This window comes from Salvelinus sp. IW2-2015, linkage group LG30 (assembly GCF_002910315.2).
Source record: "Salvelinus sp. IW2-2015 linkage group LG30, ASM291031v2, whole genome shotgun sequence".
In the NCBI taxonomy this organism is placed as follows: Eukaryota; Metazoa; Chordata; class Actinopteri; order Salmoniformes; family Salmonidae; genus Salvelinus; species Salvelinus sp. IW2-2015.
The window spans coordinates 24,573,099-24,599,519 of record NC_036869.1 but is presented as its reverse complement, the minus strand read 5'-3'; the positions used below and the strand labels follow the sequence as shown (position 1 = coordinate 24,599,519).

Genomic DNA, 26,421 nt, shown 5'->3' with positions numbered 1-26,421 from the left:
AGAGACAAACTGATATATTTCCGACAGATAAGATCTAAACCAGGCCAGAAGTTGTCAGTGTAGACCAATTTGGGTTTCCAATCTCTCCAAAAGAATGTGGTGATCGATGGTATCAAAGCAGCACTAAGGTCTAGGAGCAGGAGGACAGATGCAGAGCCTCGGTCTGACGCCATTAAAAGGTCATTTACCACCTTCACAAGTGCAGTCTCAGTGCTATGATGGGGTCGAAAACCAGACTGAAGCGTTTTGTATACATTGTTTGTCTTCAGGAAGGCAGTGAGTTGCTGCGCAACAGCTTTTTCATTTTTTTTGAGAGGAATGGGAGATTCGATATAGGCCAATAGTTTTTTATATTTTTGGGGTCAAGGTTTGGCTTTTTCAAGAGAGGCTTTATTATTGCCACTTTTAGTGAGTTTGGTACACATCCGGTGGATAGAGAGCCGTTTATTATGTTCAACATAGGAGGCCAAGCACAGGAAGCAGCTCTTTCACTAGTTTAGTTGGAATAGGGTCCAGTATGCAGATTGAAGATTTAGAGGCAATGATTATTTTCATCAATGTGTCAAGAGATATAGTATTAAAAAACTTGAGTATATCTCACTTGATCCTAGGTCCTGGCAGTGTTGTGCAGACTCAGGACAACTGAGCTTTGGAGGAATACGCAGATTTAAAGAGGAGTCTGTAATTTGCTTTCTAATGATCATGATCTTTTTGTCAAAGAAGTTAAGCATTTATTCCACGGGACAAAACTAGGTCCAGAGTTTGACTGTGGCAGTGAGTAGGTCCGGAGACATGTTGGACAAAATCCACTTTCCCCAACCTAGATCGAGGCACAGACACGGTCTCAATGGGGATAGCTGAGCTGACTACACTGACTGTGCTAGTGGCAGACTCCACTAAGCTGGCAGGCTGGCTAACAGCCTGCTGCCTGGCCTGCACCCTATCTCATTGTGGAGCTAGGGGAGTTAGAGCCCGGTCTATGTTCGTAGATAAGATGAGAGCACCCCTTCATCTAGGATGGAGTCCGTCACTCCTCAGCAGGCCAGGCTTGGTCCTGTTTGTGGGTGAGTCCCAGAAAGAGGGCCAATTATCTACAAATTCAATCTTTTGGAAGGGGCAGAAAACTTATTTCAACCAGCGATTGAGTTGTGAGACTGCTGTAGAGCTCATCACTCCCCCTAACTGGGAGGGGGCCAGAGACAATTACTCGATGCCGACATCTTTCTAGCTGATTTACACGCTGAAGCTATGTTGCGCTTGGTGTTCTCTGACTGTGTCATCCTAACATCAGTGGTGGCGACGTGGATAACAATATCCCTATACTCTCTACACTCGCCAGTTTTAGCCTTAGCCAGCACCATCTTCAGATTAGCCTGAACGTTGGTAGCCCTGTCCCCGGGTAAACAGTGTATGATCGCTGGATGATTCGTTTTAAGTCTAATACTGCACGGTCACCAATGACTAGGGTTTTCAATTTGTCAGAGCTAATGGTGGGAGGCTTCGGCGTCTGACCCCGTAACGGGAGGAGGAGAGACCAGAGAAGACTCGGCCTCTGACTCCGACCCGTTGCTTAATGGGGAGAACCGGTTGAAAGTTTCTGTTGGCTGAATGATCAACACCAATTGAGCATTCCTACAGCATTTCCTTCCAGAAGCTATGAGAAAATTGTCCGACTGCGGGGACTGTGCGAGGAGATTCATACTACTATCTGTACTTATTGGTGGCACAGACGCTGTTTCATCCTTTCCTACACTTAAATTACCCTTGCCTAACGATTGCGTCTGACGCTGGGCTTGCAGCACAGCTATCCTCGCCATAAGGCGATTGTTCTCCTGTATATTATGAGTACAGCGACTGCAATTAGGCATCATGTTAATGTTACTACTTAGCTTCGGCTGGTGGAGTTCCTGACGAACCACATCCAGATAAAGCGTCCGGGGTGAAAAAGTGAAATGAAAAAAGTTGAGCGAGGGGAAAAAATAAAAATATAAAACGTAATTAAAAAGTAAAAACTGCAAAGTTTGCAGGTAGCAAAGTTAGGTTAGCAACAACCACACAGCAGCAGGTAAACAAGTCTACATTSTAATGGAGTTGGCCTAGTATTTTATATTAAACCTGTCAGGTTTTGGCCAAGACTGTTCGGGTTTTGGTCACTAGATGTCCCCATTGCACCTTTTTTGTACCTTTTGTTTTTCTTGCTCTAATTATTGTTTGCACCTGTAGGTCATTCCCTTGTTAGTATTTAAACCCTGTGTGTTCCTCAGTTCCTTGCTCAGTGTTTGTAAGTTAGCACCCAGCCCCAGCCCAAGCCTTGTTTTATACAGATATTTATCTTGTTGGATTTTCCAGAGGTTCTCTGGTTTAGTTCTTGTGTATTATTTGAGTAGTCTTTTGAGGTTTGTTTTTCCCTGCTGTTTTTTACCACTTTGTGGAGTTTCTTTTGTATTTTGGAGGATTTCCATTTTTGTGCCTCTTGGCTTTATTTTTGGACATTGTGGATTTAGTTTCTTTGCCTGAAGATTTTGTTCTTTAATTAAACCACCATCTCTAGTACTGCTGTGTCTGCCTCATCTTCTGGGTTCTGACGATTATTAGTGACTGTTTCTCGCACCGGGTCCTGACAAAACCTACCTTACGCATCCAATTGTTTCTCCATTTGTAACTTACCCACCAAAATTATAAATATGCTGTTTTACTTTTTGTTTTATTTGTGCTGTCTAATTCCTAAAATGGTGTAACTTGTACACTGGGAGTCATGAAGCAAGTTCAGGGAGTGTATTTAATAAATAAATGAACATAGAACAAAACAAGAAACACAGGTAGCATACAGACATGAACAGAAACATAGTTAATAACACCTAGGGAAAGAACCAAAGGGAGTGGCAGATATAGGGAAGATAATCAGGAAGGTGATGGAGTCCAGGTGAGTCTGATGAGGTGCTGGTGCGCGTAATAATGGTGACAGGTGTGTGTAATAATAAGCAGACTGGCGACCTCGAGCGCCAGAAAGGGAGCATACGTGACAAATGGTAAAGAATAATCTGTGTGCTCTCGGATAGTAATAATAGTTCATATGGTGCTCTTCGATGTCCCAGGTTTGTGGCATTGATGAATAAATAATGTCATATTTACTTAACAAGTCCACTGTGGGGCTCTATAGATGGGTTAGCTGACAACTTATCGAAAACGATACACGTGCTTCAAAGGGGCAGAATCATTGGCTTAGATTGTTGATAACATGTGTGTATGTGTATATATAACTAATTTTGTCTCCAATGTTTATTGAAAACATAAATAAAGTTGCACAATAAGCACTTGTTGWCTCAAATGCATTGTTACAGTTGTTGGTTAGCTAGCTAGAATTTTGCCATATTAGCATAGATGTGACGTCAGTCAAAACACCTCAAAACAAGTCATGGGATCAAGAACAAGATCAAACAATCTGAAACGAGACACTTATGATGGCAGTTTGTTGTCATTGTTGCTAGCTATCTGGCCATCCAGACCACTGAGGTATAACAAGAAGGTTTTGCCCCATTGTTGAGCCTCGTGGGTCAAGAATCAAAACGCAATTGGCTAACTTATTTCCCAACTTGATTTTAATTAAAACAAACTTTAACTCCCTAGAGTCGATTGACGCAAAAAAAATCTCCATCAAAATCCGTCAATTTAAGATATATTTTTGCATTGGATGTGTCTCAACCCACCMCATCCGCCTATGTCGCACTTCTGCATTTGTGGTGAAAGTTGGAAGAGTAGTGTTTGTCTAACCATGAGACATCCCTCTCACGACAACTTCTGTAGTGTCCGAACGGTTTGTCCTACAAAACTATTACAACCCCACATGTCAGGTGACTCGTMTTAAGTCGGTACCGTCCATTTTCCATCTTCTGTTTGTAGCGTCTGAACAGTTTGGGCTACATAAATACGATGGTGTTCTACGTTTTGCCCTGTGACCCACACAAGTGTCACGGGACTCGTCTGAAGGTAACCGGTACTGGTTTACATTTTTTTATGGAAGTGTGAAGGTAGTTTTGTGCCTACCCCAAAAATTGGTTAAATATTTCTTATATCTCATAGATAAAGGACAAACGTTCCTTATGATACATTTTTTGACTGTCTTTTTTTTACCATTTATAAATGTGTTATTCTATGCATTTCTCAGGACTATAGTAGTAAAGGCCAAATTCAATATTTTAACAAATTATTGTTTATTTAATATTTTTTATACCGAAAAAGGCCCTAAATTATTTTGCCAAATAGCTAAATGATCCATAGTATGACCATCTTAAAACAATTACATATGTCAGACCCCCCCCCCCCCCCCCCCMACGGCTTAGMATGTTTCTTAATAAGATAAAAGATAGGAATGATAAGTAGGCTTGAGGTATTTTTAAACAAACTTAGATGACCTAAAATAAAATATTAACAGTGACATCACGATAACAGAATGACGCAATAAACCCAAATCAAATTAATGACTCAATGAGGCCCGAGTAACAAACAGTAACAAAACCGTCCATGTGTTACTTGTGCATGGTGTCATTCATWTGATTTCGGCTTATTGCATCATTTTGTTATCGTGACTGTTGGTTGATTTCTGGTATGTAGCTGGATGAACCACTGAACTAGGAGGTAACTGCCAAAATAAAGGAAACATCAACATAAAGTKTTGGCATTGATTCTACAACTGGAACTCTATAAAACACCATTCTTCCAAGAGAAATTACATAATTTCGTGTTTTGTTGACGCGGGTGGAAAACGCTGTCTCAGGCGCAGCTCCACACACACACACTTTAAACCCCTTATGCTCTTTTGAGACCCCTCTTTCAAAGTCAGTGAGATCTTTTTTATTCTAGCCATGGTAGCCAAAATAATGGACAACTGGGCACTTTTATGCATGAGCCTAAGCATGATGGGATGTTAATTGCTTAATTAACTTAGGAACCACACCTGTGCTTCCAATATACTTGGCATCCCTCGTTTACGCAAGTGTTTCCTTTATTTTGGCAGTTACGTGTAGGTTTATCAAATAACTATATGAACTGTAGTCCAGAGAACATAAACAGGACAAGGAGAGTGCCCAAAGCCCATCCATCCATTGCAGGTAAATGCAAGTAAAAAATATTTGTCCTAGTTTCCATGTGGAAGGCGGGGCGGTTGGCATGGTGATAACGAGTAATGACGCCAGTCTAGCTCGCTCTGGCAGTTTCAAGCAAGTGACAACAACTGAAAGTCGCGTAAATTGGACTGAAAGAAAACACACACAGCTTGCTAAAAGCATATGTCGCTAGATAGCAAGCGAAATATTACTCTGGTTCGTTTAAGAAGCTATAAGGAAATGTTAATTTGACTAACGTTAGACTGTAACGACAGTAGCTATAGTATAGTTACAGTCAACATCTGTGAATTTTAGCTTGCTATCTAGCTTGCTAACGTTACCTGCCTACTGTATTGTACTGTACTTACTAGCTAGCTAAGCTACATCACCTTGAGGATGAAAAAGAGGGTTGAGAAAGTCGTGAAAGAGAAGGCAGCTGGTAACTTTGAGGATGAGTTTTCGAAAACTGCTGGTAAGATGAAGGAATTCAGTCCCAGCCTTGCCTGACAAGTCCAGTCTCTAATGACAAGTGTTATTTACGTAGACCGTGGTGCAGATGCAGAAGTTTGGCTTATTTTTGTCATATTTCGGTTGTTAAATAGCTGAGCACTTCACTGTTCTTTGTCCCTTTCTCTGGCATTTAGGACTAAATATACAGGAGAAGTGTCCAGTTCAGAGGATAGGTAAGATTTGAACCAGTAACATTATCTGGGCAGAGGAAGAGAAGATAAATATCACGAGTAGGCATATTCATCCTCCTCTGCCCAGATATACCTCAGTTGCCCAGATACTGGTTCAGGTGAGATTTTACTATTTTGGCAAATATATAGTACTGTACCTAACATTTTGTTAGATGCTGCAGATTGAACTTCCTGTTTTTAATAACCTCAGTACAGTGACATACTATTGCAAAACTTAATGGGTAGTCATAATGACAGATGGCATCACTGGATGTCATTCTGTGGTTTGATCCTCTCTCTAAAAGATGATTATCAGTGCTCTGGCAGTCTGGAGATGGACTTCCCTGAGCTGTGTTCTCTTCTGGGCATGAAGGAGATCCCTGCTGTAACCCCACGACCCCCAGCCTCTGTCACTCCTACCACAGAGAAAGGCAACATGGGTAAATGACAGTCCACCAGCCATTCACATCAACCACAAAACTGTGGTGCTAAGCCTCATGTCTTACTTGTTTCTCTATTGCTAGGCCCAGGGTTTTTTCTAGATCAAAAAGGGGCTTAGGTATTGGACGTGGCAGGGGGCGTGACAATGTGCGTGGTCGACATGTGAAAAACATGTTGCTTTTAAAAAAAATATATCCATGAAGCTGGGAGAAATGTTTACAGTTTTAAAGCAAATTTACACACATTCTACATATTCTGCCATGGAGTTGAGATAATTTTTTTGCAGTTTTAAGCAAATTTCCCATCAATTCTAWGCATTTTGCCATGGCTAATGCTGTGTACTTTTGCTCAAACATAAGAACAAAATCAGTACTGCTAAATTAATTGTTTTTGGAATTTTTAATTATACCTGTCTARMTTTTATTTTTGTGATTTTGTTCTCAAAGATTATATATAAAAAATATATTGGCCCATTTATATTTTCTACATAYTTTATATATTTTATTTACGGTATACATTTTGTGTGTGTCTGTGTGTGCACACATTTCAGTACACATTATTCCCAAGCTCTCTCCTTGTCACTCAGGTTRTGTCCCAAATAGCACCMTATTCCCTATAGTGTACTACTTTTGATCAGTGCCCATAAGTGTACTATAAAGGGAATAGGGTGCCATTTGGGACTCAGTCTCACTTTTTATTATTGCTGTGTATCATTTACATACTTGTGGCCTCAGAGGAGAGCCAGTCCCAGATGGGTGCTGGTATAGCGACTACAACGTGGTGCCCTAAACCACGCCTCCAAGTGGAGCTGGAGAGCGAGGACCCTCGCAGTATTAAGGAGGTCAGGGTGTGTGGTGAGAGCATAACTGAACTAAACATATTCCCTAACTGTCTGAACAACRGTAGAATACTCCTAAAGTAAACAATGTAGTGTAGTTGTGATAGCAAACAACATACAGAAAAAATCATTTAAAGATGTTATGAGTTGTTTTAAAACAATACTGCTTTCTCTCAAGAGACACTGACATTGACATTTGAACTATACCACTTCTCTTACATATTCACCTCTTACACAGTGAACAATATAAATAGTACCATTTAGTGCCATTGTATGAACATAATTTGTAATGGCAAACAAGCGGTGTCTGAGCCGTTGTTTCTGTCACTTCATAGGGTGGAAGGTGGATGAGCTGATGGCTCGAGTGCTTAACAAGACACTTCCAGCCCTAAGCAACCTACAGAATCTGCAGTGAGTACTGTATTTAGATTGAGATGTAACTTCCTGTACCTCATGATATACAGTATTTGCCCAAGGCAAAGCTAAGCGCTATTGGGCATGTTTGGCATGTTTTTTCCCTCAGCTTATGTACTTTTCCTAGGAGAAAATGAGAAAAATATCCCACATTTATTGTTACTTGGTTGTTAGTGTAATGTTTTGGGTATAGGCATTGCTCTTGCAATATTATCTTCTGTGTTGCAGTCTGTGGCGTGCTGGTCTGACGGGGCGAACTCTGACCTCCCTGAAGAATACAATATCTCTCTGCTCAAACCTAAGGTGATTGGATGATTCATCATATACAGTGCCTTCAGAAAGTGTTCATCGTACCCCTTGACTTATTCCACATTTTGTGTTACAGCTTGAATTCAAAATGTATTACATTTCTTATTTTCTCACTCGTCTACATACAATACCCCATAATGACAAAGTGAAAACATGTTTTTAGAAATATTAGCAAATTTATTGAATATGAAATACAGAAATATCTCATTAACATAAGTATTCACACCCCTGAGCCAATACTTTATAGAAGCATCTTTGGCAGTGATTACAGCTGTGAGTCTTTCTGGGTAAGTCTCTAAGAGGTTTCCACACCTGGATTGTGCAACATTTGCCTATTTCGWCTTTTCAAAATTCTTCAARCTCTGTCAAATTGGTTGTTGATCATTGCTAGACAACCATTTTCAGGCCTTGCCGTAGATTTAAGTCAAAATTTTAACTCAGCCACTCAGGAACATTCAATGTCATCTTGGTAAGCAACTCCAGTGTAGATTTGGCCTTGTGTTTTAGGCTATTGTCCTGCTGAAAGGTGAATTATTCTCCCAGTTCTGGTGGAAAGCAGACTGAACCAKGTTTTTTTCTAGGATTTGCCTGTGCTTAGCTCCATTCAGTTTCTTTTTTATCCTGAAAWACTCCCCAGTCMTTACSGATTACAAGCGTACCCATAACATGATGCAGCCACCACTATGATTGAAAATATAGAGAGTGGTACTCAGTAATGTGTTGTATTAGATTTGCCCCAACATAATCAGGACAAAAAGTGAATTGCTCTGCCACATTTTTCCCCAGTATTTTAGTGCCTTGTTGCAAACAGGATGCATGTTTTGAAACATTTTTACTCTTTGCAGGCTTCCTTTTCCCTCTATCAATTAGGTTAGTATTGTGGAGTAACTACAATGTTGTTGATCCATCCTCAGTTTCTTTTATCACAGCCATTAAACTTTGTAACTGATTTTTAAAGTCACCATTGGCCTCATGCTGAAATGCCTGAGCAGTTTACTTCCTCTCTGGCAACTGAGTKAGGAAGGATGCTTGTATCTTTGTAGTGACTGGGTGTATTGATGCACCATCCAAAGTATAAGTAATAACTTCACCATGCTGAAATGGATATTCAATGTCTACTTTTTTTATTTTTTTATCCATCTACCGAGGCATTGGAAAACCTCCCTGGTCTTTCTGGATGAATCGGTTAGAAATTCACTGCTCGACTGAAGGACCTTACACAAAATTGTATGTGTGGGATACAGAAATGAGGTAGTCATTAAAATACACTATTATTGCACAAAGTCCATGCAAATTATTGTGGGACTTTTTAAGCAATTGTTTTACTACTGAACTTATTTAGGCTTGCCATAACAAAGGGCTTGAATACTTACTGACTCAAGACATTTCAGTTTTAAATGTTTAATTCATTTGTAAAAATTTCAATAAACATAATTCCACTTTCACATTATGCGGTATTGTGTGTAGGCCAGTGACAAAAAAAAACTTTATTTAATCCATATTAAATTCAGGCTGTAAAGTGGAGAAAGTCAAAGGGTGTGAATACTTTYTGAAGGCRCTGTACTTATTCTCTTTGAATGTGCTTCACTACCTGTGTCATGGAGATATGCAGAGTATAATGAAAGAATATCTGGGCCCGTATGAATCAAGTGTCTCGGAGTAGTGTTCATTTAGGATCAGTTTTACCTTTTAGATTACAATGAGAAGATTACATGGACAGTAGGGACCTGGTACTCAGGCAGCGCTCCTACTCTGAGACGCTTGATACAGTCGGCCACTGAACTTCTCTCATGTTCTCTGACCTCTGTCTCCGGTTAGGACTGTGGTTTTGGAGGGAAACCCACTACCAGAGCAGAGTTATCACCTCCTTATATCTGAAGACAGTATGTGAGTCCCTGTTTTGTTTTTTTTYGTATTTTTTTTYCAATCATGCTTACACACACATTTCAATAATGATGTATCACTGCAWTACAGGCTTACTCATGTATCACTGCGTAATAACCGGATTGGCGAGGAGGGAGCTCGCCTGATTGGCTCAGCCCTCGCTACAGCCCACGCTGCCAACAATAATCTTCTGTCACTCAATCTGGCCTTCAATTCCATTGGTGATGCGGGCGCTGCTCATATAGCACAGGTACTCTGGATGAGAGCATCTGCTAAATTAGTCAAATGTAAAAAATGTACCCCACTATTGTAGAAATGTGTTTTCCACATTTACCAGCCTTGAAGGATGATACGTGGCAGATATTTGTTGTTGTATCAACTTCTTTCTCCCCTATTTTTGCTACCAGGGTTTGCGTCTGAATCGCTCTTTGCTGTGTCTCTCTCTGGCCAATAATCATATTGGAGACACAGGAGCCTCTCGTCTGGCAGAGGTGGGTACTTAACCGCTTACAAATGATTCCCCTTTAAAAATAAACTAAGAGTTTTCAAAGGGTGTATAACAAATGGCACTCCATTCCTTAAATAGTGCATTCCCTATGGGCCTGGTTTGAAGTAGTGCACTACATAGGGAATAGGGTGCCATTTGGGATCCACATCTATTTTTGTATCTTTACCCTCCCAGTGATCTCTCTCTCTTGTGTTGGTTCCTTAGGTGCTGGGTCCCTTTTCTCTGACCCATGATGAGGTTGTTGAGAGGAGGAGGCTGCTGCTCAGAAGAGACCAGTCGGTGAGAGGGGAAAGCACACCTACACACTTAAAAAAAAAAAAWATWWWATTTTTTTTTTTTAGGAGTGGGGCAGTCCCACTCCTTTTTATATATTTTTGTTTTCGTATTTTTTTATTAGATAGAACAATAACATACTGGTAGGAGGAGAGAGTGTGCTAGAAAAGCAGTGTGCCGGATTTAAACCCACGCTCTCACTGGGATATGTATTCTGGAGGCAGCGGCTTAGACACTAGACCATCCCAAGCCACACACACACCTACACACTTCTATAGAAGAATAACACACCAATAGCTACACACTAACTCAAACTAAACAAAAGCACACTAATCTGATCCTGCTTTATCTCCCTCTCTGTCTTCCCAGCCCTCTCATGCTGACTCTAAGTGTGAACGACCTCTTTCCATCCCCAGCAGCTCCTCACTGGAGCGCAACGTCAGCAAAGGAGCCAAGGTTGCCTCCAAGAAAAAGGTACCTACCAGAACTCGGGGCTAGTTTCCCAGACACTGTCCTGGACTAAGGCATGGTCTAAAAAAGGGGTTCCCAAACTTTTTGGGCTCGTGACCCTATTACAAATCCGTCTGACAGTACTTCAATCTAAAACGATTATGGTTTGAAGTGACTGAATTGCATAAGAAAGGTATTGGGAAGTTCAGATCATCAGGCAAAAATTGGATATGATCTTCTATGTAGAAAATAACGCCATCATTATTTTGAATTTGGTGCCTGGTCCTGTTCACTGTTCTAATAAGTCCTGCGTGACTTGTGAGCATTGTAGAGGGAAACAGACGATACAAACGTGTTCCTGAGAGTCTTAGGTCGGATTCCCCTGCGGCGACGATGAATGCATCAAGCAATGGTTGTGTGCCTAAGGGTGTTGCAATGACCGTATTACCGCCACACCGGCAGTCACAAGTCATGAAGGCAGTCAARTTCCACATGACCGTTTAGTCACGGTAATTAGGCTTCTCCAGGCACTGATGCTGCTGCTGGTCATTAGTGACCGCCACAGCCCTATGCGTGCCACGTCATCGACTGTGCCGTTGGGCACCAGATTGCTATAACATGGCGTGGTCCACTGATACGTAAAAATAGCTGGCATGCGTCAGAACAGGGGCAGATGACCTTAGCTTTCTGGAATGGGGTCCTAATACAGGTWACTGCAAAAATAAAGGAAATGCTTTACTAAATGAGGGATACAAAGTATTTTGAAAGCAGGTGCTTCCACATGTGTGGTTCCTGAGTTAATTAAGCAATTAACATCCCATCAACTGGGTATAAAAATACCCAGTTGCCCATTATTTTGGCAACCATGACTAGAAGAAATCTGTGAGTTTTTAAAGAGGGGTCTCAATGGAGCATAGGGCGTAAAAGTGTGTGTGTGTGTGTGTCAGTCACTAGATCTCAACCCAATTGGGAGATTCTGGAGTGGCGCCTGAGACTGCGTTTTCCACCACATCAACAAAACACCAAATTATCAAATTTTTCGTGGAAGAATGGATTCGCATCCCTCCAATAGAGTTCCAGACACTTGTAGAATCTATGCCAAGGCACATTGAAACTGTTCTGGTTCATGTTGGCCCCACACATACTGAGACACTTTATGTTGGTGATTCGTTTATTTCGGCAGTCATCTGTAGCGTATAGCTTCAAAAGTTCAAAAGCCACATTTGAAGGAAGGAAGGAGGGAGGGAAGGAAGGAAGGGGAGAGGGAGAGAATTTAAGTGGTGTACAGTGTATTCAGACCCCTTCACTTTTTCCATATTTTGTTACGTTACAGCCTTATTCTAAAATGGATTACATTATTTATTTCCCTCAATCTACACACAATACCCCATAATGACAAAGCGAAAACAGGTTTTTAGAAATGTTTGCAAATGTATAAAAAAACAAACAGAAATACCTTATTTACAAAAGTATTCAGACCCTTTGCTATGAGACTTGAAATTGAGCTCAGGCGCATCCTGTTTCCATTGATCATCCTTGAGCTGTTTCTATAACTTGATTGGAGTCCACCTGTGGTAAAGTCAATTGATTGGACATGTTTTGGAAAGGCACACGCCTGTCTGTCTATATAAAGGTCCCACAGTTCACAGTGCATGTCAGTGCAAAAACCAAACCATGAGGTCGAATTGCCTGTAGAGCTCTGAGACAGGATTGTGTCGAGGCACAGATCTGGGGAAGGGTACCAAAAAATATCTGCAGCATTGAAGGTCCATAAGAACATAATTCTTAAATGGAAGAGTCTGGAACCACCAAGACTCTTCCTAGGGCTGGCCGCCCAGCCAAACTGAGCAATCGAGGGAGAAGGACCTTGGTCAGGGAGATGACCAAGATCACAATGGTCACTCTGACAGAGCTCCAGAGTTCCTCTGTGGAGATGGGAGAACCTTCCAGAAGGACAACCATCTCTGCAACACTCCACCAAATCAGGCCTTTATGGTAGAGTTGCCAGACGGAAGCCACTCCTCAGTAAAAGGCACATGACAGCCCGCATGGAGTTTTCCAAAAGGCACCTAAAGGACTCTGACCATGAGAAACAACATTCTCTGGTATGATGAAACCAAGTTTGAACTCTTTGGCCTGAATGCCAAGCGTCACGTCTGGAGGAAGCCTGGCACCATCCCYACGGTGAAGCATGGTGGTGGCAGCATCAATGCTGTGGGGATGTTTTTGATGGGCAGGGATTGGGAGACTAATCAGGATCAAGGGAGTGATGAACAGAGCAAAGTACAGAGAGCTCTTGCTTAGGACCTCAGACTGGGGCGAAGGTTCACCTTCCAACAGAACAACGACCCTAAGCACACAGCCAAGACAACGCAGGAGTGGCTTCGGGACAAGTCTCCGAATGTCCTTGAGTGGCCCAGCCAGAGCCCAGACTTGAACCCGATCAAACATCTCTGGAGAGACCTGAAAATAGCTGTGCAGTCACGCTCCCCATCCAACCTGACAGAGCTTGAGAGGATCTGCAGAGAAGAATGGAGAAACTCCCCAAATACAGGTGTGCAAAGCTTGTGGTGTCATACCCAAGAAGACTTCAACAAAGTAATGCTTCAACAAAGTAATGAGTAAAGGGTCCGAATACTTATGTAAATGTGTTATTTCAAGGTTTTTCTTTTTTATACATTTGCAACGATTTGTCATTATGGGGTATTGTGTGTAGATTGATGAGCAGGGAAAAAACGATTTAATACATTTTAGAATAAGTCTAACGTAACAAAATGTGGAGAAAGTCCAGGGGTCTGAATACTTTCCCGAATCCACAAGGCTCATTTGTAAATGAGACCTAGGTCTCAATATGTCTTCACTGTTAAAATAAAGGTAACATGTCTCTGGGTTCGCGCCCAGGCTCTGTCGCAGCCGGCCGCGACCGGGGGGTCCGTGGGGCGACGCACAATTGGCCTAGCGTCGTCCGGGTTAGGGAGGGTTTGGCCGGTAGGGATATCCTTGTCTCATCGCGCTTCAGCGACTCCTGTGGCGGGCCGAGCGCAGTGCGCGCTAACCAAGGGGGGCGGGTGCACGGTGTTTCCTCCGACACATTGGTGCAGCTGGCTTCCGGGTTGGAGGCGCGCTGTGTTAAGAAGCAGTGCGGCTTGGTTGGGTTGTGCTTCGGAGGATGCATGACTTTCGACCTTCGTCTCTCCCGAGCCCGTACGGGAGTTGTAGCAATGAGACAAGATAGTAATTACTAGCGATTGGATACCACGAAAATTGGGGAGAAAAGGGGGTAAAATTTTAAAAAATAAAAATAATAATAAAGGTAACATATATTTTTTTAAATCAGACGACCCCACCGTTGGACGCGACCCCAAGTTTGGGAAACGCTGTTCTAGACTAGGCTTAATCTGTGTCAGGGAAGCCGCCCATACAGTATGATCTCTTTCATAAACGCACAGAAAAAAAGGTTCCTTCATATTCAGATTAATCCCTTGATTTCTTTTTTTTTTAGGACACAGCCAAAAAGGATGAGAAGCCAGCAGCAAACCAGACAGGAGGGGTARCAGGAAAGAAAGAGGAACCAAAGTTGGCCAGAAAAGGTAAAGCATTGTCATAAACCCTCATAATATTTCTCTCTCTTCTATACGTTATTTTTTCTTGTTCTCTCTTTCAGCCTCTGACACCAAGTTGCCCCGGGGTAAAGGGGGAAAGTCAGGGGGTAAAGAGAAGCGCCCATCTGTGTTGGATCAAGAGGTACCAACAGAGACCCTGTTAGACTCAGGTTAAATGCATTGTATCACCTTGGAAATATGTACATTGTGGACAGCTCATGTCCCTCTGTTTCTTTCTGCAGGAGAAGGCCAATGCTACACAGAATAAGGTATGTTTGTTTGGGTGTGTGTGTGTGTGCACATTGCAGTTTGTCTCACAGATGACACCATGCTAGTGTTTCTTTTCAAAGAGAAAAAGCTTAGACTGTGAAATGCACCATGTTTGGATTTGGTGGATATACAGTGCATTGGGAAAGTATTCAGACCCCTTGACTTTTTCCACATTTTGTTACGTTACAGCCTTACTCTTAAGATTTATTAAATAGTTTTACCCCCCCCAATCTACACACAATACCCCATAATGACAAAGCAAAAACAGGTTTAAAAAAAAACTGAAATATCATAATTTACATATGTTTTCAGACCCTTTACTCAGTTGAAGCACCTTTTGCAGAGATTACAGCCTCGAGTCTTCTTGGGTATGACGTTATAAGCTTGGCACACCTGTATTTGGGGAGTTTCTCCAATTCTTCTCTGCAAATCCTCTCAAGCTCTGTCAGGTTGGATGGGGAGCGTTGCTGCACAACTATTTTCAGGTCTCTCCAGAGATGTTCAAGTCCGGGCTCTGGCTGGGCTGCTCAAGGACATTCAGAGACTTGTCCTGAAGCCACTTCTTGGCTGTTTGCTTAAGGTCGTTGTCCTGTTGGAATGTGAACCTTCGCCCAGGTCTGAATTTCGTGGCGCTCTGGAGCAGGTTTTCATCAAGGATCTCTCTGTACGTTGCTCCTTTCATCTTTCCCTCAATCCTGACTACTCTCCCAATCCCTGCTGCTGAAAAACATCCCCACAGCATGATGCTGCCACCAYCATGCTTCACCGTAGGGATGGTCCCAGGTTTCCTCTAGACGTGACGCTTGGCATTCAGGCCAAAGAATCTTGTTTCTTTACTGACTTTGTCCCCATGGGGAAATTTTGTTGCAGTGTCATGTACACAACAAAACAAATTGACAATACAACTTTCATAAGTTTACATAACATTAAAAAGAGACTAGCCTGCTGGCCTTACTCGGTGGATAGGAACATTAGCCCGAGCTATTTAGGAGGGATATCACACCTGGCACAAATGATTGTCTAGTTCTGTTTTTCCTGCTGAGGGGTGCCCTATACCTGCGCCCAAAGGGGAGTAGTTCAAAGTCCGGGTACAGGGGGTGGCTTCGGTCTAAAATTATTTTGTGAGCCTTGCGGAGGGCCCTGACCTTAAAGTTCTCATCCAGGCCTGTCTGTTGAACTCCAAGTACCTTGCTTGCTGTGGTGATAATCCTTCTCAGCATATTTCTCTGGCTGACAGTAGAATTGCCAAACCAACAAACAATACAAAATGTGAAAACTCAATGAAAGATTTGTAAAACAGAGTCAGTATAGTTCAATTAACATTAAAAGATCCCAGCTTTTTGAGAAAGTACAGTCTCTGTTGACTCTTTTTGTAGATCAGTTTCTCATGGTCAGAGTCCTTTAGGATCCTTTTGGCAAACTCCAAGCGGGCTGTCATGTTCCTTTTACTGAGGAGTGGCTTCTGTCTGGCCACTCTACCCTAAAGGCCTGATTTGGTGGAGTGCTGCAGAGATGGTTGTCCTTCTGGAAGGTTCTCCCATCTCCACAGAGGAACTCTGGAGCTCTGTCAGAGTGAACATCGGGTTCTTGGTCTCCTCCCTAGCCAAGGACCTTCTCCCCCGATTGCTCAGTGTGGCCGGGCGACCAGCTCTAGGAAGAGTTACTGAGGACCTACAATGCTGCAGAAATATATTGGATCCCTTACCCAGATCTGTGCCTCGACTCAATCCTGTCTGAGCTCTACGGACAATTCCTTTGACCTCATGGCTTGGTTTTTTCTAGGACATGCACTGTGAACTGTGGGACCTTATATAGACAGGTGTGTGCCTTTCCAAATCATGTCCAATCAATTGAATTTACCACAGGTGGACTCCAATCAAGTTGTAGAAACATCAAGGATTATCAATGGAATCAGGATGCACCTGAGCTTAATTTTGAGTCTCATAGCAAAGGGTCTGAATACTTATGTAAATAAGGTATTTCTGTTTTTAATAAATTAGCTAAAATGTCTAAACCTGTTTTCGCTTTGTCATTATGGGGTGTTGTGTGTAGATTTAGGGGGGGGAATAATAAATAATATTGAATAGATTTTAGAATAAGGCTGTAACATAACAAAATGTGGAAAAAGTGAAGAGGTCTAAATACTTTCTGAATGCACTGTATGATATAAATGTATAATGACATATATGTATAAAACTACAACTGTTAAAGCATTATTACCACTGTATGTCCAATCAAACTCCATCAATATTTTGATACTGGTTTGCATCCCAAATAGCACACTATTCCCTTCATAGTGCACTACTTTTACTCTGGTTAAAAGTAGCACACTATAMAAGGAATAGGGTGCAATATGGGACAYAYATCAGATTTTTCATCCCGTTTCCCTCCACCAGTCAGCAGACTTGGTTGAGACAGTGAGCCCCCTGCTGGAGCCGGGAGTGCAACACACTGGAGGCCGAGTAATTCTGCCTGGGAACACAGCCCTCACCTCCCTCAACCTAGCAGGTCAGACTCCGCACCAATTCCCAGAGACACATTACTTGGACTCGAGTTTGATTCGAGTCACAMATTTGATGACTTGAGACTCAACTTGATAGAAATTAAATAACTTGCGACTTGATTTGGAATTTGAGCCTCAAGACACGGGACTTGACTTTGACTTGAGACTTGAAATGATCTGGCCAGGGTTTTGTAATGTTTTGTCACTCTGTGGCACAGAGTCTCCGTGGATTACTCTCCACGCAGCCAGAGACAGTAGCCGCAGCATTGCCCTTGCAAAAAAAACGTGCAACAGATTGGCTAGAGAAACGCACACTTGTCACTGATTGGACCAGCAAATTATCAACACAGGTCGGGAGAGCTAGTGAACAGATTGCTGATTTGATGTACAGCAATAGGATCGGGTGCAGCGCAAATGTCAAAATGTAAGGATACAGGATTGCCATAATAAATAAATATTCCGCTCTAAAAATTGTCTATCCCCTTGTTCTCTCCAAACTCCTGCCAGTGGAGAGTGCTTTGTTCTCTTGTTGAAATGTTTGCTGTTGCTTTCACACGTTTAATTGCATATGTGGTAAATCTATACTGAACAAAAATATGAACGCAACATGTAACAATTTCAAACATTTTAGAGTTACAATTCATATAAGGAAATTAGTCAATTTAAATAAATTCATTAAGCCCTAATCTATGGATTTCGCATGACTGGGAATACAGATATGGATCTGTTGGTCACAGATACCTTTAAAAAGAAATGTAGGGCGTGGATCAGAAAACCAGTCCGTATCTRGTGTGAGATGTCGCAGCACGACACATCTCCTTCGCATAGAGTTGATTCTGGCCTGTGGAATGATGTCCCACTCTTCAATTGCTGTGAGAAGCATCCCAAACATGCTTATTGGGTGACATGTCTGGTGAGTATGCAGGCCATGGACGAACTGGGACCTTTTCAACTTCCAGGAATTGTGTACAGATCTTTGGGACATGGGGGCGTGCATTATCATGCAGAAACATGAGGTGATGGCGGCAGATGGCACGACAATAGACTTTAGGATCTCGTCACAGTATCTTTGTGCATTCAAATTGTCATCGATAAAATGCAATTGTGTTTGTTGTCCCTAGCTTATGCCTTCCCATACCATAACCCCGACGCCGAAATGCAGTCAAGTCAAGACCTTGGTGAGGATGACTAGCACGCAGATGAGCTTCCCTGAGATAATTTGACAGTTTGTGCAAAAATCCTTTGGTTGTGCAAACCCACAGTTTCATCAGCTGGATGGGTGGCTGGTCTCAGAAGMCGGTTGTGGAGGTCCTGGGGTGGCATGGTTAAGCGTGGTCTGAGGTTGTGAGGCTGGTTTGACATACTGCCAAATTCTCTAAAACGACAATTGAGGCGGCTTATGGTAGCGAAATTAACATTAATTACTCTGACAACAGCTCTGTTGGACATACCTGCATGCCAATTGCACGCTCCCTCAAAACTGGACACATTGTGGCATTGGGTTGTGTGACAACCTTTACATTTTAGGGTGGACTTTTATTGTCCCCAGCACAAGATACACCTGTGTAATGTTCATGCTGTTTAATCAGCATCAATCAATGTTCCAAGATGGCGTAGCAGTGCAGACGTATTTTGTTCGTCCTCTCGTGTACTTTTGTATTTTTTGTCCTTTTTTGTATATATTTCAGTTTTATTTTCAATCTCTTTTCCATTTGAAATCAATTATACCTTCCGGTAACCTGCCTCACCCAATGTGATACGGAACCGCTATTATTTTTAATTTTTAGACCTTATAGCCAGAACCACCTAGCCATCAGAAGCTAACCAGCTAATTAGCTACAAGCTATTTAGTCATTGTTAGCCACTGCTAACAATACCTTCTGCACAGATACCAGCCCTTTTTTTTATCTTGGATAATACTTGCCAGCCTACCAGTATCGGACTGTTTCTCCACTACAACACCGGATTCCTGCCGTAAACCCTGGACCATTACTCCCGATCTTCACAGCTAGCTAGCTGCCACCGAGTGACCCAGTACCGAAGCTAGCCCTGAGCCAGGCCCACCTCCCGGCCTACTCAGTTGTTCACCCGGACTCCACCCAAACACGGCTAGAATCCACTACTCCACCAGATCCTTGCCGTAAGCTCTGGACCTTGGCACCGGATAACCGCTGCTACCGAGTGGCTATAGTGGCTAACGCCCCTGCCCCGACGCTAGCACCAGTTAGCCGTGAGCCAGGCGCATCTCCCGGCTAGCAAACTATATTACTACAACTACAATACCTCTTTCGCCATCTGGCTTGGATGCTTTGTCGACACGGCGCCCCGCCGCACCACCACGACTGGTCTGCCGACGAATACTCCATCTGCTGTGCCTTCAACCGGCCTCCGTCGGAGCAGACGCTTCTACTAGCCCCGGGCTGCTAACTTTAAACGCCGTGTCGCCGGCGTGCTAGCGTAGTAGCAACTACTCCGCGGCTTCCCTGTTCCATCTATTGCTGTCCCCTGGACCCTATGATCACTTGGCTACATAGCTGATGCCTGCTGGACTGTCCATTAATCACGGTACTCCATTTGGGTTMTTTTTGTTTATCTGTCGGCCCCAGCCGCGAACTCAGGCTCTGTGTGTAGTTAACCGACCCTCTCCGCCCATTCATTGCCATTTTATCTGTTGTTGTTTTAGCTGATTAGCTGTTGTTGTCTTACCTGTTGTTGTCTTAACTAGCTCTCCCAATCAACACCTGTGATTACTTTATGCCTCGCTTTATGTCTCTCTCAAATGTCAATATGCCTTGTATACTGTTGTTTAGGTTAGTTATCATTGTTTTAGTTTACAATGGAGCCCCTAGTTCCACTCATACCTCACCCATGACCTCACCCATTATAACCAGCATGTCCAGAGATGCAACCTCTCTTATCACTCAGTGCCTGGGCTTACCTCCGCTGTACCCGCACCCCACCATACCCGTCTGCACATTATGGCCTGAATCTATTCTACCACGCCCAGAAATCTGCTCCTTTTATTCTTTGTCCCCAACGCTCTAGACGACCAGTTTTGATAGCTTTTAGCCGTACCCTCATCCTACTCATCCTCTGTTCCTCGGGTGATGTGGAGGTAAACCCAGGCCCTGCGTGTCCCCAGGTACCCTCATTTGTTGACTTCTGTGATCGAAAAAGCCTTGGTTTCATGCATGTTAACATCAGCCTCCTCCCTAAGTTTGTTTTACTCACTGCTTTAGCACACTCCGCCAACCCTGATGTCCTTRCCGTGTCTGAATCCTGGCTTAGGAAGGCCACCAAAAATTCTGAGATTTCCATACCCAACTATAACACTTTCCGTCAAGATAGAACTGCCAAAGGGGGAGGAGTTGCAATCTACTGCAGAGATAGCCTGCARAGTTCTGTCATACTTTCCAGGTCTATACCCAAACAGTTCGAACTTCTAATTTTAAAAATTAATCACTCCAGAAATAAGTCTCTCACTGTTGCCGCCTGTTATCGACCCCCCTCCGCTCCCAGCTGTGCTTCAGAGTTTGTTCTGTTAGGTGACCTAAACTGGGATATGCTTAACACCCAGGCAGTCCTACAATCTAAGCTAGATGCCCTCAATCTGACACAAATCATCAAGGAACCCACCAGGTACAACCCTAAATCCGTAAACCATGGGCCCATCATAGACATTATCCTGACCAACTTGCCCTCCAAATACACCTCTGCTGTTTTCCATCAGGATCTAAGCGATCACTGCCTGATTGTCTGTATCCGCTATGGGTCCGCGTCAGACGACCACCCTCATCACTGTCAAACGCTCCCTAAAACACTTCTGCGAGCAGGCCTTTCTAATCGACCTGGCCCGGGAATCCTGGAAGGATATTGTCCTCATCCCGTCAATCGAGGATGCCTGGTCTTTCTTTAAAAGTAATTTCATCACCATCTTAGATAACCATGCCCCTTTCAAAAAATGCAGAACTAAGAAACAGATATAGCCCTTGTTCACTCCAGACCTGACTGCCCTTGACCAGCACAAAAACATCCTGTGGCGGACTGCAATAGCATCAAATAGTCCCGCGATATGCAACTGTTCAGGGAAGTCAGGAACCAATACACGCAGTCAGTCAGGAAAGCAAAGGCTAGCTTTTTCAAGCAGAAATTTGCATCTTGTAGCTCTAACTCCAAAAGTTTTGGGACACTGTAAAGTCCATGGAGAACAAGAGCACCTCCCAGCTGCCCACTGCACTGAGGCTAGGTAACACCACCGATAAATCCATGATAATCGACATTTCAATAAGCATTTCTCTACAGCTGGCCATGCTTCCTCCTGGCTACTCCAACCCCGGCCAACAGCCCCCCCCCCTCCCCCGCTGCAAAACCTGGACCCGTACAAATCAGCTGGGCAAGACAATCTGGACCCTCTCGTTCTAAAACTATCCGCCGCCATTGTTACAACCCCTATTACCAGCCTGTTCAACCTCTCTTTCATATCGTCCGAGATCCCTAAGGATTGTAAAGCTGCCGCGGTCATCCCCCTCTTCAAAGGGGGTGACACTCTAGACCCAAACTGCTATAGACCTATATCTATCCTGCCCTGCCTCTCTAAAATCTTCGAAAGCCAAGTTAATAAACAGATCACTGACCATTTCGAATCTCACCGTACCTTCTCCGCTGTCCAATCCGGTTTCCGAGCCGGTCACGGGTGCACCTCAGCCACGCTCAAGGTAACCGCCATCGATAAAAGACACTACTGTGCAGCCGTCTTCATCGACCTGGCCAAGGCTTTCGACTCTGTCAATCACTGTATTCTTATCGGCAGACTCAATAGCCTTGGTTTCTCTAATGACTGCCTCGCCTGGTTCACCAACTACTTTGCAGACAGAGTTCAGTGTGTCAAATCGGAGGGCCTGTTGTCCGGACCTCTGGCAGTCTCTGGGGGTACCACAGGGTTAAATTCTCGGGCCGACTCTTTTCTCTGTATATATCAATGATGTCGCTCTTGCTGCGGGTGATTCCCTGATCCACCTCTACGTAGACCCCATTCTGTATACTTCTGGCCCTTCCTTGGACACTGTGCTAACTAACCTCCAAACGAGCTTCAATGCCATACAACACTCCTTCCGTGGCCTCCAACTGCTCTTAAATGCTAGTAAAACCAAATGCATGCTTTTCAACCGTTCGCTGCCCGCACCCGCCCCTCTGACTAGCATCACCACCCTGGACGGTTCTGACCTAGAATATGTTGACAACTATAAATACCTAGGTGTCTGGCTAGACTGTAAACTCTCCTTCCAGACTCGTATTAAACATCTCCAATCCAAAATCAAATCTAGAATCAGCTTTCTATTTCGGAACAAAGCCTCCTTCACTCACGCCGCCAAACTTAACTTAGTAAAACTGACTATCCTACCGATCCTCRACTTCGGTGATGTCATCTACAAAATAGCTTCCAATACTCTACTCAGCAAACTGGATGCAGTCTATCACAGTGCCATCCGTTTTGTGACCAAATCACCTTATACCACCCACCTGCGACCTGTATGTTCTAGTTGGCTGGCCCTCGCTACATATTAGTAGATGACCTGGAGCCAGACCCACTGGCTCCAGGTCATCTATAAGTCTATGCTAGGTAAAGCTCCGCCTTATCTCAGTTCACTGGTCACGATAACACCCACCCGTAGCACACGTTCCAGCAGGTATATCTCACTGATCATCCCCAAAGCCAACACCTCATTTGGCCGCCTTTCCTTCCAGTTCTCTGCTGCCAGTGACTGGAACTAATTATATTTCCCTCACGAACTTTAAACATCAGCTATCTGAGCAGCTAACCGCTGCAGCTGTACATAGTCCATCTGTAAATAGCCCACCCAATCTACCTACCTCATCCCCATACTGTTTTTATTTACTTTTCTGCTCTTTTGCACACCAGTATCTCTACTTGCACATCATCATCATCTTCTCATTTATCACTCGTGTTAATCTGCTAAATTGTAATTCTTCGCTACTATGGCCTATTTATTGCCTACCTCATGCGTTTTGCACACACTGTATCTAGACTTTCTTTTTTTCTACTGTGTCATTGACTTGTTTATTGTGTTATTGGCCTGTTTATTCCATGTGTAACTCTGTGTTGTTGTCTGTGTCACACTGCTTTGCTTTATCTTGGCCAGGTCGCAGTTGTAAATGAGAACTTGTTCTCAACTAGCCTACCTTGGTTAAATAAAGTAAATACTTTTTAAAATGTTTAAATCAGCTTGATATGCCACACCTGTCAGGTGGATGGATTATCTTGGCAAAGGAGAAATGCTTACTGACAGTGATGTAAACACATTTGTGCACAAAATTTGCGTGTGGAACATTTCGTTATCTTTTATTTAATCTCATGAAACATGGAACCAACACTTAACATGTTGCGTTTTATATTTTTGTTCAGTGTATATATTCCATCTAAGCCTAAAATAATTGCTAGCGTTTCATCATTCCATCCCTGTACTGTTTATTGCAACACTTGGACATTTCTGTTTCATGTTTGATAGATATGTTTTCATGTACCATTTCTTACCTTCCGAGTGGGCACGATGTTTATTGCGAACTTTCATGTGCACATGACTCATGAAGTAGAAGTTCTGTTAATTTAATTAAATATACGGCTTCATGTGTTTGTCGGCGCTCCATGTGTTTGTGTCAACAGCAAACATTTCAACAAGAGAACAAGGTGCTCTCCAATGGTGAAAGCGCCATATCGTACAAAATATACAAGCAGATTCACCAAATATACATGGGAAATAGCCTCTGTATCAGACATTGTGGTTGTGTGTAATAGGAGTGTGCACACCTCAGTGTGTTGGGTAGCAGTGCGTGGGTAAAATCAGTAAGTAGAAAGAACATGTGGACTCACCCTACTTGTAGAGAAATGCCAATGCCATCCTCCTGTCTTTCATGTGGCCGAAACGGTCTGTGACTCTGTCATACAGTACATGCTTTTAGTTTTTGTTGGCCTAGGCTACCTGGCTAAAATGCTTGCTCGCTAGCCTAACTTCCTATCATGGGCAACAATTAGCCAGCAAGCTAACATTAGCCTTCTACATCTAGCTACATATTGAACTTCCATCCTCTCAGGCCAGATGAAGAATGTATGAATTCATGGTTGGATCAGAATGACCTTTATAATCATTGGCCAGTACAGAGAATTATGTCCAAATCCATATCTCCATCCATGGCTTATTTAGGAAAGGGAAAATTTTWGCTAGCTAGCCAAYGGAGGACAACAACACAACTAGATGCAACAATTCCTTTTTTTTCAAAACGTCCTGCAGACTAATGAAAACGGCTGTCTGTAGCCTCAACAAATAAAGATGTGTAATGACTGGTTCAACTACAAGTCTAGATGTTATTTTATTTTACTTGACTCGACTTCACTTGCTCTTAGAATGCAGGACTTGGACTTGACTAGAGTAAAGCACTTTTTATAGGGAATAGGATGCCATTTGGGGCATACTAACAACATCCTCAGTGAAGGCAGCTTTCATCACATGGGAATAACTGCTGTAGTTGTAACATTGGAAGATTTTTTTTGTTGCAATTATAATGTGATGTTGAAGTGAGGACGCTTCTTTAAAAAAAAAAAAGTACAATGACTTGAATTGTCTYTGTATTGGGATGTAATAGCTATGCTAGTTTCTCCTTCCTGTAGGCAACATGCTTTCAGAGCAGTCGCTGCTCCTCTTCCTGTCCTCAGTGGGGGCGCAGACTGAAGGGGGAGGTCTGCTTCGTCTCTGTCTCAATGTGAGTCTTGTCTTTTCAAGCTCTTCCGTGTGTGTGGTGCATCGATCTGCTTTTTGTGTTTGTTGACGGGTTTAAAAGCTTGAAGATTCATATAATTAAACAACTTAATTACTCCTGTTGTCGGTGTCTTTGAATGTAACCCCAGTCCACTTTTTTTTTTTTTTTTTCTACAGAGAAACCGCTTCCCTCCAGACTGTGATTCCTTCCTCAAGATAAAAGAACTGATGTCACTCAGGGATCCTCTCAACAAAACGGCCTCTGCTCAAGTAGATGACGAACAGGGGCAGGCAGCATAAACTATAGATAGCAGAGTAAAAATCTTAACTCCCCTACCCAATTTGTTATCGTGGGTACCCGAACCAATTTGTGCTATCATTCCACACCTTGCCACCCCTTGTTTGGCTTATGACAAGAACTGGCATGATAGCAGGTCTGGTACCCAGGCTACCAATTTGTATCCCAATTTGAATTACAAATTGAAGTTTTTCCTGCTATTGCCCCATTGTTTATATTTCCACGTGTCACTTGTCTACTCTAGTCCAATCAATAAACAAAAACACTGACATGAAATACTACACACCTCCACACCTGTTCACTTTATAAGAGGTGAAATCTCTAACTCTGAAAATAAACAGTTGTAGGAACCAGGATGCAGTCAGGGATCCTTGTGTGCACATTGGATGCATTGTAGTTTATGAGTTCCATTCAAATGTCTTTGTATATCAGCGAGCTCCTGATTTAGTTAAAACATTTACGATACCAAGCCAAACAAAGCACAAAAATAGCGATCTGTTTTACATACTTTTTAGTTGTCACTTGAAWGGTGCCAGCACGCACCAGGATGAGAAAACTAGTCTCTACTGGTGAATGCATTTCAAGAAAAATTTGTGAATGCTCATTGGACAACATTTATTTYATGCCTCTGTTAGCTTTAAATGAGCTGCAATGGCTGGAATGGGGACATCCTTTGTACTCCTGCCAGTCTTTTACACTCTCAGCACCTGATGTGTCAACGTTCAGCTCCATCCAGCGTGACACCCAGGCAAACAATGTAAACACGTGAATTGTTGCATCATTAAATTGGGGTTATGACAGTATTGGGTTACCGTGACGTTACGTTTTTTAAAACTGTATAAAAAGGGGGCTGAATCGACTTTAAGGYCATTCAAACCCATTATCTCCCTTTTGATAACAGTAATACTCCAATTGGCTAGTCAGAGTTTATACAAAAGTKGGTAGTTGATTATTTGGCCAGCATATTGTCTGAAACCAGAGGAAGATGATCCACCTCTTCCACCTCTACCCAAGTCTGCATGGGGGGAGAATGTTGAGTGGAGACTGGCATTTTGCTAGTTTCCCCATGTGCAAAGA

General features: G+C 42.9%; 1 protein-coding gene across 4 annotated transcripts; it reads left to right on the top strand.

Moving 5' to 3' along the window:
- Positions 1 to 3,772: 3,772 nt before the first annotated feature.
- On the top strand, positions 3,773 to 26,147 carry lrrc71 (leucine rich repeat containing 71). Of its 4 annotated transcripts, none has more exons than XM_023974726.2 (17): positions 3,773 to 3,987; positions 5,747 to 5,785; positions 6,088 to 6,222; positions 6,958 to 7,077; positions 7,397 to 7,472; positions 7,704 to 7,778; positions 9,603 to 9,671; positions 9,759 to 9,918; positions 10,076 to 10,159; positions 10,381 to 10,455; positions 10,819 to 10,923; positions 14,402 to 14,489; positions 14,564 to 14,643; positions 14,744 to 14,770; positions 17,168 to 17,279; positions 24,959 to 25,050; positions 25,224 to 26,147. In XM_023974726.2, the coding sequence occupies exons 3-17, from the start codon at positions 6,117 to 6,119 to the stop codon at positions 25,344 to 25,346; spliced, it is 1,392 nt and encodes a 463-aa protein (XP_023830494.1). In that variant the 5' UTR covers positions 3,773 to 3,987; positions 5,747 to 5,785; positions 6,088 to 6,116; the 3' UTR covers positions 25,347 to 26,147. The 4 variants fall into 4 exon arrangements, with proteins under 4 accessions (XP_023830494.1, XP_023830492.1, XP_023830493.1 ...); XM_023974724.2 differs by lacking the exon at positions 3,773 to 3,987 and adding an exon at positions 4,962 to 5,108; XM_023974722.2 differs by lacking the exon at positions 3,773 to 3,987 and adding an exon at positions 5,155 to 5,574.
- The last annotated feature ends 274 nt before the right edge of the window (positions 26,148 to 26,421 follow it).